The sequence below is a fragment of the Schistosoma haematobium genome, chromosome 1 (genome assembly GCF_000699445.3).
Source record: "Schistosoma haematobium chromosome 1, whole genome shotgun sequence".
Classification (NCBI taxonomy): Eukaryota; Metazoa; Platyhelminthes; class Trematoda; order Strigeidida; family Schistosomatidae; genus Schistosoma; species Schistosoma haematobium.
In genome coordinates this window covers 92,579,001-92,591,951 of record NC_067196.1, presented here as the reverse complement: position 1 = coordinate 92,591,951, position 12,951 = coordinate 92,579,001, and the positions used below count along the sequence as shown (strand labels likewise).

General features: G+C 38.4%; 1 protein-coding gene across 1 annotated transcript; it reads right to left on the bottom strand.

Annotated features, from left to right (window-relative positions):
* Positions 1-5,935: 5,935 nt before the first annotated feature.
* On the bottom strand, positions 5,936-12,039 carry MS3_00002478 (uncharacterized protein). The gene is made up of 5 exons (XM_051210079.1): positions 11,868-12,039; positions 11,773-11,823; positions 11,592-11,741; positions 11,497-11,557; positions 5,936-11,465 (listed from the first exon to the last, which is right to left on the bottom strand). Exons 1-5 carry the CDS (start codon positions 11,988-11,990, stop codon positions 11,380-11,382), a joined length of 471 nt encoding a protein of 156 aa, XP_051075574.1. The 5' UTR covers positions 11,991-12,039; the 3' UTR covers positions 5,936-11,379.
* Positions 12,040-12,951: the final 912 nt, after the last annotated feature.

Below are 12,951 nucleotides of genomic sequence, written 5' to 3'. Positions count from 1 at the left end.
ACCTTAATTGTAATTCAAACGAAAGACATTGTATTTTAGACAATATCGGGAGAGTTGACACTAATGTAGCTTGGTGAAAAAGTGTTTCCAAATGAATTCATCTTAATGCAAGTTTTGCTTTGTTTAAATGAGTAAATTCATAGACAGTTCGGTTTGACTGGGTTGAGGTATTTGTTTTTATCTTTATGTTTTTATCGAATTATTATGCACTGTAAACTTTATTTTGCCTTGGTTTGATAGCAAAATAATAAGAATTCTCCTACATTTTCCACTGTAGACTTTCATAAACATTTTAGTTGATTGCATTTATATGATTGTTTTTATATTTTCGCTGAATTTTTCGTTAACTTGACTTGATTTTACTTTGATTTATTAATAACAATGGTAATAAGTAAACATTCTTGTACATATTTCAATGTATAGTTTATTCTGTCCAGAAAATGGTCAATGAAATATTTAGTCGTTAGCAACGTAGAACCTGGTAGATATTTACATTGGTTCAATTTGGCACACCATATCACCATAGTGAAATGAAATTATCAAGACATCCTAGAGAGGTAGAGGATTTAAAAGTATACGTGGTAGTAAAAATGTAGGCATAGGCAACATGACTCGAGAATAAAGGATGAATCCCCGGGATAAAAGGTAGAATATTGTTCTAAAGCTCGATCTAAAGAGAAACAAAGAATGAATGCAACTGCGCCATTAAAATACATAAACCTTATGAAGGTTCCTTGGTCGAACACTACTAGTCGAGTCAGAGCATATGACGAACTGTCAACTGATTTTGCAACCCCATGTGGCTTGCGGTCAGGCTGTCCACTATCTCCATTTTTGTTCAACTTCATCATATACCTACTGATGGAAATAACATTCTCGTCGACTGAATTTTCAGTAATTGATCTCTTTCCACGAGGTCCACTTATCGACTCAGAATACGCGGATGGCATAGTGCTGTTTGGTGAAAACGCTGATAAAATGCAGAGTCTTTCGGTAGCACTGAGTAACAATGCCAGGATGTTTGGGATGTGTTTCTCCCTTCTAAATGCAAGTTGTTGCTTCAGGACCGGCCTGTGTCAACACCTGGACTATAGATAGGAAGTGAAGTAGTCAAACGTGTCGACAACTTCACTTATCTTGGAAGTTTTTTCAACCCTAATAGGTTGGTGTCTGACGAAATCTCAGCACGGATCCGAAAAGCTCGTTTGGCTTTTGCCGACGTACGTCACCTATGGCGAAGGTGAGATATCCGTCTGTCAATTAAGAGACAAGTATACTGCGCAGCAGTTCGTTCTGTCCTACTTTACGGCTGTAAAACGTGGCCATTGAGAGTAGAAGATACTCGTAAGCTACTAGCATTTGATCACAGATGTCTTAGAAATATTGCTTGTATCTGCTGGGATCACCGGGTAAGTGATGGTGAGGTTAGATGCTGGATATTAGAGAATGATGGTAAATCATTTGATGAGGTTGTAAATTTTCATCGACTGAGATGGTTGGGTCACGTGTCACGTATGCCTAAACACTGATTACCACGACTTGCAGTGCTGGATAATGTTGGAGACGGTTGGAAGAAAGTTGGGGCGGCCAAACCAAAAACGTGACATCAGTCCTTGAAGTCACTATTTTCTAGTCTTAGCCATGTTGGTATATGCAGACTACTAGGTTGGGTTCCGCGTGACTATCATAACCAATGATTGGAGACTGTGTGACATGGCTCAGAATCTACCACAATGGTGTAGGTGCTTACACACATTGTCTTTCATTAGACTGGGATATTAAAATTGCTTTGTACCTTTCTTTATACGAACTAATTCTTTCTTCTTGTGTTATGTCCTTATACACAGTCTTTCTTTCATGTGTTAATACCACTCAAGTGACTGCTTCTATGAATTTGGTGTCCATCTTGTTGTGCTAATGATGTTGGCAACTTTGACCGATGCATATATGTGCCTGGTCCTACATTGCAGCTGACTGAATAGTCAATGGCTTCATGAACTAATGCCTTAGTTGGTTTGAATTTCAGTAATTACTCAGTGACCAGCCACTTGTAAATAGTGGGTGATCGCCACCATTGATCAACATCTTAAATATATTCTGGTCATACGAAATTGATTCTGCCTCTTAATTGTTTATTTAACTTAAATTATCTAAAGTAGCATTTAGAAAAAACTTTAAATACAAATGTCATAAAGTACATCTAAACTTTACTTTGTAACTGTTCACTTTGACTAGGATTATAGAATTTGTTTTGTACTTTGTATTTTAGACGGTCGGTGTTAAAGTTAGTAAGCACACACCAAACATTTGTCCATATTTGGTATAAAATAATGCGTACTATCACTTAATCAATCACATACAACGTAGAACGCGCATTTTAGACTAAATAGAATCACTATAAGCTTGCTGTTTTCCTTCATTTAGTGAATTTTCTCTTAAACGAAATTGGTTTCAAATAGGCGCCACCATATTTATATCACTGCTACCTGAACTATACATTCATTTTAATATTTTATATTGAAGATTAGCTTCTAAAAGATAAAAACTGCTTGTAAACAAAAATCTTATATACCACTTACCTTCCAATAAAATGTCTCAGTTAGTCATTGTCTAACAGGTAAAACTAATCTTTGTGTCAATGCACGTCTACAATTGTTTCTTATCGATCGTATTTAACAGCCATATTCTTAAGCATGTTTATTTACAGCTTGAGGAAATGTCGATAAAGTGTTTTTTGTTCCACATAGTCAACAGTAATTCGACGAAAGATATGATTTAAGCAATCATGATAAATAAACGTATTTTACCGAAATTCTATAGTGCAATTAAAGCGTATATTTTATGTAAAATTGAAACTACAAAAGTGTAAGTGAAAAGCTTTACACTTCGAATCCGAATGTCAGTTTTATTCTTGCTCAGACATGGCGATTTCATCCTCATTAAGTTCTGACTGTTTTAATCATATTTAAAACTAGTTTATCCTCTAAATTTGCGCGTTGATACTACGGAGGACTTGTAACTTTTTATTAAATTTAAAATCATAAATCTCCAGAGTTTTCGTAAATAGTCTTTTCCAACCAGTCCTAGCGTCGGCAAATAATACACGACGAGGAATTATCTGAGACGACATTCGTAGAACATTTCCAAGCCACCGAAGTCGATGTTTTAAGATAGTGACGCCAATTGCCTTATCGTCTCTGCGCCCGAACACACGATGCCGAACCTCTGTAGTACTAACACGGTGTTGCCCTTGGATGTCAGCAATCCTTCGGAGACAACGATGATCAAGCACAGAGAGTCGTTTAACATCCTCAACTCAAAGAGTCCATGTTTCACAAGAACCGCTTTCACCGATGCGTTATAGATCAGACCTTTACAACCAGACTAACATCACGAAGGCGCCAAAGGTGGCCCAGATTGGCATAAGCCGCTCTGGCTTTCACTATACGTGTATTGATCTCATCACTCACGCCACCACCAGCACTTATGCAGCTACCTAGATACACGGACTTCTCGACTACTTCTATCTGCTCACGATCCAGGGTGAGTACAGGGTTAGAATCCTGCCAGTCTTGTAGAAGTACTTTGCTCTTCGAATGTGCAAAGCATATACCATACCTACGGATACTGATTGCCAACTGATTAAGTGCGGATTGCATGATTTGGGTATTATGGCTCATTTTTCTATTCCACAGGAGTCTAGACATTGTTCAAAATCAAGAGGATTTTCTTTGTTGTTCACCCCTAAATACCTGCTAGAATCACTAACCTGTTTATCACCATACACCAACTAACAACTTTTTGAATCAAATAGATTGTAACCTAAATAATATTGATAAGTAGATCATAATTTTTGCGTGAAACGTGTCTACTTGTTCTACCAGTGAAACTAGAACTTCACCCATCTTTTCGTCTAGTTATGTCATTCTTACCCTGAACAGCGGCTCGCAATAAACACCTGTTAGTTAAGGTCACTTAAATATCCTGTGATTTGACTAACAATGAAAAAATATTTAAAAAGTATACAGTTTAAGAAAATTAGTGTTTCTGATGTCATACCTTGTCTTGACATCAGTCGGTACTGCATAACGTCTGCACAGTTAAAATGATATGCCCGTTCTGTAGAAACACACTATATGACTGACGTTTGGTCGACATCTAAGTGGTTGGGCAGATTTCAGTGATCAGCACGGTTGCTAAACAGCGATATTCATCGTAGTTTTGTAAAAAGGTACTATCAATATCAATTGGTCATATAATGTTCTCCATAATGACCAATCACAGATGTTACTGTGACTGCTGACCAGGTTTGAGAATTTTGATTACTCAGTGGCATTAAATTGGCTGAAACATTTGTCTCTTTATGTTTAACTATCCCATTCAGGTTGGTTAGAGAACTGTTTGGCTAAAAGTAGCTAATTAAGGTCCGAGTCGTACGATTGATTGTAATGGTATTTGAACGCAGTGAGTAGTCTCCCTGAGAAATCCAGCATTTTCTGTGACATCACTTGACAGCGGAAGAATAGACTTATAAAAGGTCATCTGTAAAAATAACACTAGCTTCGACCACAGATTTCTGTTTCCACAGCTAAAGCCTTAAAAAGTACGGCGCTAACATAAGAGCGATTCGTAAAAGGCTATCTGTGATCGACCTCAAGCAGTTGTCTCCTGAACTCTACTGTCACCTGAGCGTCAAACCATTAAAGCTACTACTAACCCAATTTATTTTCCGCATACCCAAAGAATTACCGCTCGATGGTGCGGGGAACCGAGAAGTGACAACCCCATATATAACTCTAACAGCACTCGTGTTATATAATGTGACAGCGCTAACCGATCCATGCATGTGCTAGACCCTATAACTGACCTTCAGAAATCAAACTAGTTATTTTCGTAGTCTTACAGGTTGAATAATGCATAGGGCAGTTGAAGTTCTCTACTGGTTGAAATCCTCACGATTCAGATAGATAAGTCACAAGATTACCGGAATTTCGTTGATAGAAGAATAGTATGAATTATTTTGTGAAAAAAGCATGTACTCAAAATCAACCAATTGTAAAAATTGGGAAGTGATTTTGGAAGCCAATTTCACGTTTTGAGTGGACGATACTTTTGACGTTAGGTTGGAAGTAGTCGACAGGAAACTGTATGCCTGTGTTTTATGCTAATTCATACTGGGTATCAAAAGTCCCCCGAAATCTTGATGCTACCTGCGGAGTTCTAACCCCCATTACACAGCTTGAGATATTTCATTTGAAGTTAATGATGACGAGAGATAAATTATACTCTTTTTAATAGTATCTAATAGTGTTATACAAAGTGATCTCTGTAACGACCGAAGTTTCAATTTAGCGTTGAGAGTAAGTTTCGCAAAATCCAAAAAGACCTAAGTTAGTGGACATATTTCTTTACGCTAGATTTCTTAACAAGTTTTACATTTGTAAATTAAATAAATTTTCAGTCCCATGCGGTGATCTCAATAGTAAATATCCCTAGTAATGTACTATGAATATCCCCGAATCGGGGATAAAATGATCCACTTAAAGTGAGCCAAACAATCATTTCATTTCTCGTATATAAATTTTTTCCATCCAAATCGGACAGTGATAGTGCAAGTTCCTTTAAGCAGTTATTTAACAAAATATCAATGTCGTATGAATTAATATAGTCAGCTTACTTGGAATTATCAAATCAAATAACGGTAATGGTATTTAATCAACCATGTATTTATGTGAGGCGACCAAACCAAAACGTGGCATCAGTCCTTGAAGTCAATAACGTCTGGTTTGAGCCGTGTTGGTAGATGCAGACTACTTGGGTGGGGTCCGCGTGACTATCGTAACCAATGGTTGGAGACTCTTGATGACAAGACTCAGGACCGAACACAATGACGTAGGTGTATACACTTTCTGTCTTCCCTTAAACTGAGATTAAAATCGCTTCATATCTTTCTGCGTGCTAATTATTTCTTCCTGTACTATATCCTTATATGCAATCTTTCTTTCATATATTACCACCAGAGTTAACTGCTTCTATGAACCCGGTGTTCATCTTGCTGTACTAATGAGGTATGGCAACTTTGACCGATGCATAGATTTACCTGGTCCTCTACGCCAAATGGTTTTATTGTAAGGCTTTAATTATCTTTGAGTCAACAATATCAACAAAAACGGAAAAAGAAACGTACTATTAAAACATGTTTACTAATAGCTAACAAGTTACTTTAATTGGTTGTCACCTATTGTTAACTTATCATTATCTGTACATTTATTTTGATTGTTCTCCTTCCTGATCATGACTCTGTGTCATTCTTTCTATTGGTTATCGGATCTATTCCAACGTGCCTATTGATTTTTGAATATCATAACACTAGTGAACTGGTTTTCTATGGGTTGTCTCTGTTTAATATATCTTAACTCTTCCTCAGTCGCATTCATATCCATAGTTCTCTACACTCGTTAACAATATCAAAGACGTCGTTTGGTAGCCATTTGGAACCTCAGATCTCTTTTCCCGATGTAATATTCCTAGCGATTTCTGCAGTTTATCTTCTAAGATGACACCTTGTCTGTTCTCATTTGTTATTACACTTTGATTTTGCATAATATTTTAGTGAACTTTTGGGATACATCTACTTTTAAGGATCTTAACAGCTTGGTCTATATCTGTGAAACGTTCTCTGTGTACAGTAAGAATATCCGTCTGCTGGTCCCCATGGTTGATTTTGTAGATGGTGATCATTTTGGTGGAAATCTCAATGCCAAAATATTTTCGCTAACCCATTTTTCTATGCCATAAGTTCGAGTACAGAACAAACTGACACTGTTAAGATATGTATAACTAAGTGGCCACTTCTAAACGAAACTCCCGGACAAAGTAACTCCAAGCAGGCAAACTTGGTTTTATTAATAAGTCAGTGAATAATCTCGGAATCCAAGTACATATCTCTGACCCATACTTCTTATGTGGGAGCCACGAGTACTACGTAACTGAACGAAGTCATGTGTAACGTAAAACCTGGAACATCCATGCATTAGTGCACGTTGTCAAACCACCAGCACAGCGAGATGCCAAAGTAGCATAAGTAATAGTTGTTGTATTTTTAGCCAGTTAAATATCACGTGACTTATTCGCCAATTGGAATACGACTTATACAATCTTAGCACTGTGCCAAAACAATGACATATCCACCGCTATGAATAGCCTAGGGTCCTTTTTCCTCCTAGCCTTGTCAGTTGAGTCCAGAAAACAAAAACCAGCTTTAACAATGTGCATTATTTATTTCAAACATACCTGGTTTATATAGAAGCCAGACGGACAACGTCATATCATAAAATAGGAAATAACATTTATACAAGATCAAGTAAAATAGTGACTGTAACCAATGAACAGGACATAGTTTAGGGATAGTAAATCGTATAATAACAGTCTATAGGTCAAAATAAAGCTCATAATAAGAGGAACATGAATATGTACAATGTAATTACTTAACGATTTCACAATAAGAATATATGTATAGTATTATACCATAAATAGATTCCAACAGTAACTATTCATTATTTTCGTCGGGATAAAACAGGAGTATCAGTAATATCAGAAATTATTAGGCGTACATATTACCCAAAGTTCTTAAATATTCGTTATTAGTTGCGCGAACCCCGATCAGGTAGTCTACGTCTACTAACATGACACGGATCAACAGTTAATCAATTCATGAACTTATGCCACGTTTTGGTTTGGTCGCCTGCAACTTTCCTCCTTGCTACTTCTGAATTAGCAAATATTGTTCGTCGTGGTAGGCAATAGTTAGGCATACAAACCATCTCAGTCGATCAAAATTAATTACCTCATCAGTTGATCTGCCACCTATGCCTAACTTCAGCACTGCTCACTCGTCCGGTCCACGAAACTAGAGCAATGCTCCAAAGACAGCCATGATCAAAATCTTGCAGCCTATGCATGTCTTCTATTTGTATAGACCATGTTCCAGTCATAAAGTAAAAGACTGATCCTTACTATATGAGCACGCTGGTTGGTAAACGTAACACATGTCCTAATTACCTCAGTTGATGAAGGTTCACAAATGACTTGCCATATATACATAATGCCTGGAGTCGAACCCCAGTATCGCTGACTCGGTGGTCCTAGAATGCTTTGAAACGGCCAATGACCAAACACCAGTGATTCAACAATATCTCTTACTTGTAAATTCCATACTTCAAATCCATAATTAAAAACAGGGAGAAACGCTGCACCCTATACTCGTTCTTTAATTATCAAACAGTTTTCCTGTCTACGTTCTAGAAGATTCAAGTGAACAAAGCCAATCGAATCGCCGAGTACGCACCAAGACGTCACTAACCCACCTGGGACGATGTTAGTGATCTGCAACGTACGACCAGGCACATATATGCATCGGTCAAAGTTGCCAACATCATTAGCACAACAAGATGAACACCAAATTCATAGAAGCAGTCACTTGAGTGGTATTAACACATGAAAGAAAGACTGTGTATAAGGATATAATACAAGAAGAAAGAATTAGTTCGTATAAAGAAAGGTACAAAGCAATTTTAATATCCCAGTCTAATGAAAGACAATGTGTGTAAGCACCTACACCATTGTGGTCGATTCTGAGCCATGTCACACAATCTCCAATCATTGGTTATGATAGTCACGCGGAACACAACCTAGTAGTCTGCATATACCAACATGGCTAAGACTAGAAAATAGTGACTTCAAGGACTGATGTCACGTTTTTGGTTTGGCCGCCCCAACTTTCTTCCAACCGTCTCCAACATTATCCAGCACTACAAGTCGTGGTAATCGGTGTTTAGGCATACGTGACACGTGACCCAACCATCGTTGGCTATGGTGACACTTGAGGTGGAAGCCGAGAGAGGAAATTTAAAGTTGAAAGTCGATGTAGGAGGAATAATAGGAATTGAAGAGGAAGGTTGATTATGAATACAGTGGTCTTGAGTGCTGTTAGAGGTATGAGGGCGGTTTTCACTTCACGGTTGCCCACACCGTGGAAGGGTTCTTCTGGAGGTACCTGAAAAGGAATTGGGATTAAAGGTGGTCTTAGTGACCTGAGAGCGTGACCGCAGTGCCCAAGGGACAACTGCTTGAGGTCGGTCACACACGACCTTGTTATGGGTAATTTTTGTGTTAGCTCCGTACTTATTGAGACCTTACCGCCGGAGACGGATATCCGTGGGATAAGGCGAGGTGTGCATTTTTAGGGTCGACCTTTTCTAACCCCACCCCTCCTTGTGGGAAGGCAGCATCGCTGTCATGCTGGTTGTCTGAAGGAAACACCTTACTGCTGTCACACCTCTGTACAGTCGGCAGTACGACTTCGCCTTCGGACCTTGGGTTTGTTGCTTTTAGTCTTACCGCTCTTCAACCGACCTGTCTGACATGGTAGGACCTTGAGGAACGGTTGTTCCAGCCAGTATAGCTCGGTTGCTTCATCGCGATAGGCAAGCCCGACCACCACGTCAAGGTAGCAACAACGGTCGGGACCCAACCATCTCAGTCGATGAAAATTTACAACCTTATCGAATGATTTACCATCATTCTCTAATATCCAGCATCTAACCTCACCATCACTTACTCGGTGAACCCAGCAGATACAAGCAATATTTCTAAGGCATCTGTGATCAAATGCTAGTAGCTTACGAGTATCTTCTACTCTCCATGGCCACGTTTTACAGCCGTAAAGTAGGACAGAACGAACTGCTGCGCAGTATACTTGTCTCTTAATTGACAGACGGATATCTCACCTTCGCCATAGGTGACGTACGTCGGCAAAAGCCAAACGAGCTTTTCGGATCCGTGCTGAGATTTCGTCAGACACCAACCTATTAGGGTTGAAAAAACTTCCAAGATAAGTGAAGTTGTCGACACGTTTGACTACTTCACTTCCTATCTATAGTCCAGGTGTTGACACAGGCCGGTCCTGAAGCAACAACTTGCATTTAGAAGGGGAGAAACACATCCCAAACATCCTGGCATTGTTACTCAGTGCTACCGAAAGACTCTGCATTTTATCAGCGTTTTCACCAAACAGCACTATGCCATCCGCGTATTCTGAGTCGACAAGTGGACCTCGTGGAAAGAGATCAATTACTGAAAATTCAGTCGACGAGAATGTTATTTCCATCAGTAGGTATATGATGAAGTTGAACAAAAATGGAGATAGTGGTCAGTCCGGCCTCACGCCACACGGGGTTGAACTACTTCATCCGCATCACGGATTTAAGCCCAGATCAGTCATGAAGAATCACCCTGCATTTAGAGAGAAGTACATCTCAAATATGCCTACGTTCATGTATTTCGTCAGAGCCTTCGTTAAACGGGTCAATGTTACATGGCTATTTTGTGTGACCTAAATGAAGTGAAACGAAATTCGAAATCGCGAACGAATGACTGAAGTAGAACTGATTTTATTAATAATTTATCAGGTTAGCTTTATCCCTATGGGATTAGGCACGAGATACTGCAGATCTAAGGAACCCAATCTCACCATACCATAATGAGATATCAACATGATGCACGAGATAGAAAGCATCCGCAATCGGAACTGACAAACAGTTAATGGCCTCATAGACTGTTATCATATTTAAAATTGTCCACCCACAGCTTTTTTTCCGACATATCTCTGCATCAACCGTTATTGCACATAACGTTACACAGTGGTTACGCGTCAGTAACGCATTTCCAAGTCATTTTGGCTGGTAAGTGTTAATATTCTCGAGCCAAACCAAACTAGCTATTCATAATAAAAATAATCTTAAACAGCAGCACATTAAGCTGAATTGGTTTAGTCGTCATTTAATACCCTACTTAGAAATAAAACAAACTACCACCGTATTTCCAGATTGATAAATTCACCTTGATCCACTGAGGCTATCTTTACTAAAGTCTTCAATGTAAAATACTCGACCACTCAACATAATCTCTGAGTAACTATGTCACTTATATTTGACCCTAAAATAAACCAATATTTATTTTGTGCATTCTGAACGGTCAAGTGAAATCAGTTCGTTTCAGTCACATTCAAATAGTATTGGCTTTCACAAACTGGTTAGGATCTTGATTAAATTCAATCTTTTGTCAGTCCGTTTCTAAGAATATGCCTGGATAAAGCTTACTATGAGAGATTTCTATGTATCAATAATTTTGGATTCCCTTATGAGAACTTTGAGAGTATTTCGAAACAAAAAACCTTTTATTGTTATGATAAATTCACACTATAAAATCACAAATAAAATTTTTTACATAGTCTGGAATAAGACCGTGGTAATATAGACAGTTATAAGTCCAAAAAGGCACAAAAAATAGTAGAAATATATATACCGTAAACGAATCACGCTAGAGTTCTGGCTTCATAAGTGTGGAAACAAACTCCAGGGAAAGACGAGTTAATGCAGCCCTAAATTTTCCACCGACGTGTGATACTATACAGAATTATGTATAAACAGGACCTACCAAAACATTCATTTTTGTTAAAATAGTATTCCTCAGCTGCCAGTGGTTGATTACCGTTACCCTTCGAGAATAGTACTTTAATCCGGGTAACTTACAAATGCAGAAGCAGTCAAAGCTTCAACAGGCGGCGTTACATCTAACTTGAAGCTTTGAAAGAATATGTAACTTGTTTGGCTACCAGAACGTTCCACAACACAACCGTAGCCGTTATCATCTCGAATCTTCGAAAGAATCATATGCCATTTCTACGGAAGATATCAAGAGAACCTAAATTACCTCGTTCGTTCCACCTTGACATTCATAAGTGAAAGTACATTTTATTCCATCCTGTTGTCAAATGTATTGTTTCTTTGTATATGTAAATACCATACCCTTTCAATTGTCGATGAGTACTTTTTACCACCTGGTTGGACAGAAAATTCCTTTTTTATAGACGAGCCGTCTCCAAAAGTGCTATCCAAACAGACGGCAGAGAGAATTATAAGTGTCAACATGTCAAATAATTCATAAATGTGATCATTCAGGTGTACTCATTAAAAAAACTAAAGGTCAGTTCAATAGTGAAAACGCGAACTGTGGTTCAAATGATTCAAATGGTTCAAATGGTTGTGGACGGAATAGAAGAAACTATCGGTTAACGGGATTCCGTGTCTAATAGCAGTGGATCACCAATATCTCCAGACAGGAATCTAGGTATATTTACGATAAAAGAGGAAAAAGAAATTTGTGAGTCATAGTAAGATGCTAACATTAGTCCTTAAGAATGGAACAAATTTCCTCTTAAAGGACTCCAAGTAGTCGCATGGATTGGCTCAGCTGGTAGCGAATTCCAGCATTTGACAACTCTTAAGGAGTAGAAATCGTGTCCATAGTCGGCTCTCTTATGTTTTCTGTAGTTTTTGGGTGTTACCTCTTAGATTTATGTTGCAGCTAAACTTGTGTAGGTGACTAAGTGAATGTCCAGAATTGCTAAGGATACTGTAAGCCATCAGAAGGTCAACTTAAAATTCCTGTGCTCTAATGGGTGAAGGTTAATTGATTGGAGGCGCTCTTCATAAGGTTTGAATTTGAGTTCTCGAAATGATTTCGTGACCCAACGTTGGATACACTCCAGAGTGTCCTACTCCTTTTGGAGTAAGGGAGGAAATACTATGTTTCCGTACTCTAAGTGGGGACAAATAAAACTGTTGAAGATTATGTGGAAAGTTCTTCCATCAAACTGGCCATAATGCGCTTCAATGTTACCAGTGCAAGACTTTCTCAAAAGGCATTTTTCTCACAGCGTAAAGCTTCAAATCGTAGGGCACTACTTTGCACGTTGAAGTGTTAAAGTTAAGTCTATTGTCATTCGCCCAACTTCGAAGTCGAGTCAGATACTCCCGAGGTGCCAGTTTATTCTCTAAGTTGCGTATCTATTTTTTAAGTTTCACATCATCAGCAAAAATTAATAAGTCA

Coding starts and splice junctions, on each gene's coding strand:
- MS3_00002478 (XM_051210079.1), bottom strand. CDS start 11,990: ATGTTGACACTTATAATTCTCTCTGCCGTCTGTTTGGATAGCACTTTT. Junction 11,558..11,591: donor CTTTGACTGCTTCTGCATTT/GTAAGTTACCCG, acceptor CTATTCTCGAAG/GGTAACGGTAATCAACCACT. Junction 11,466..11,496: donor TAACAAAAATGAATGTTTTG/GTAGGTCCTGTT, acceptor AATTCTGTATAG/TATCACACGTCGGTGGAAAA.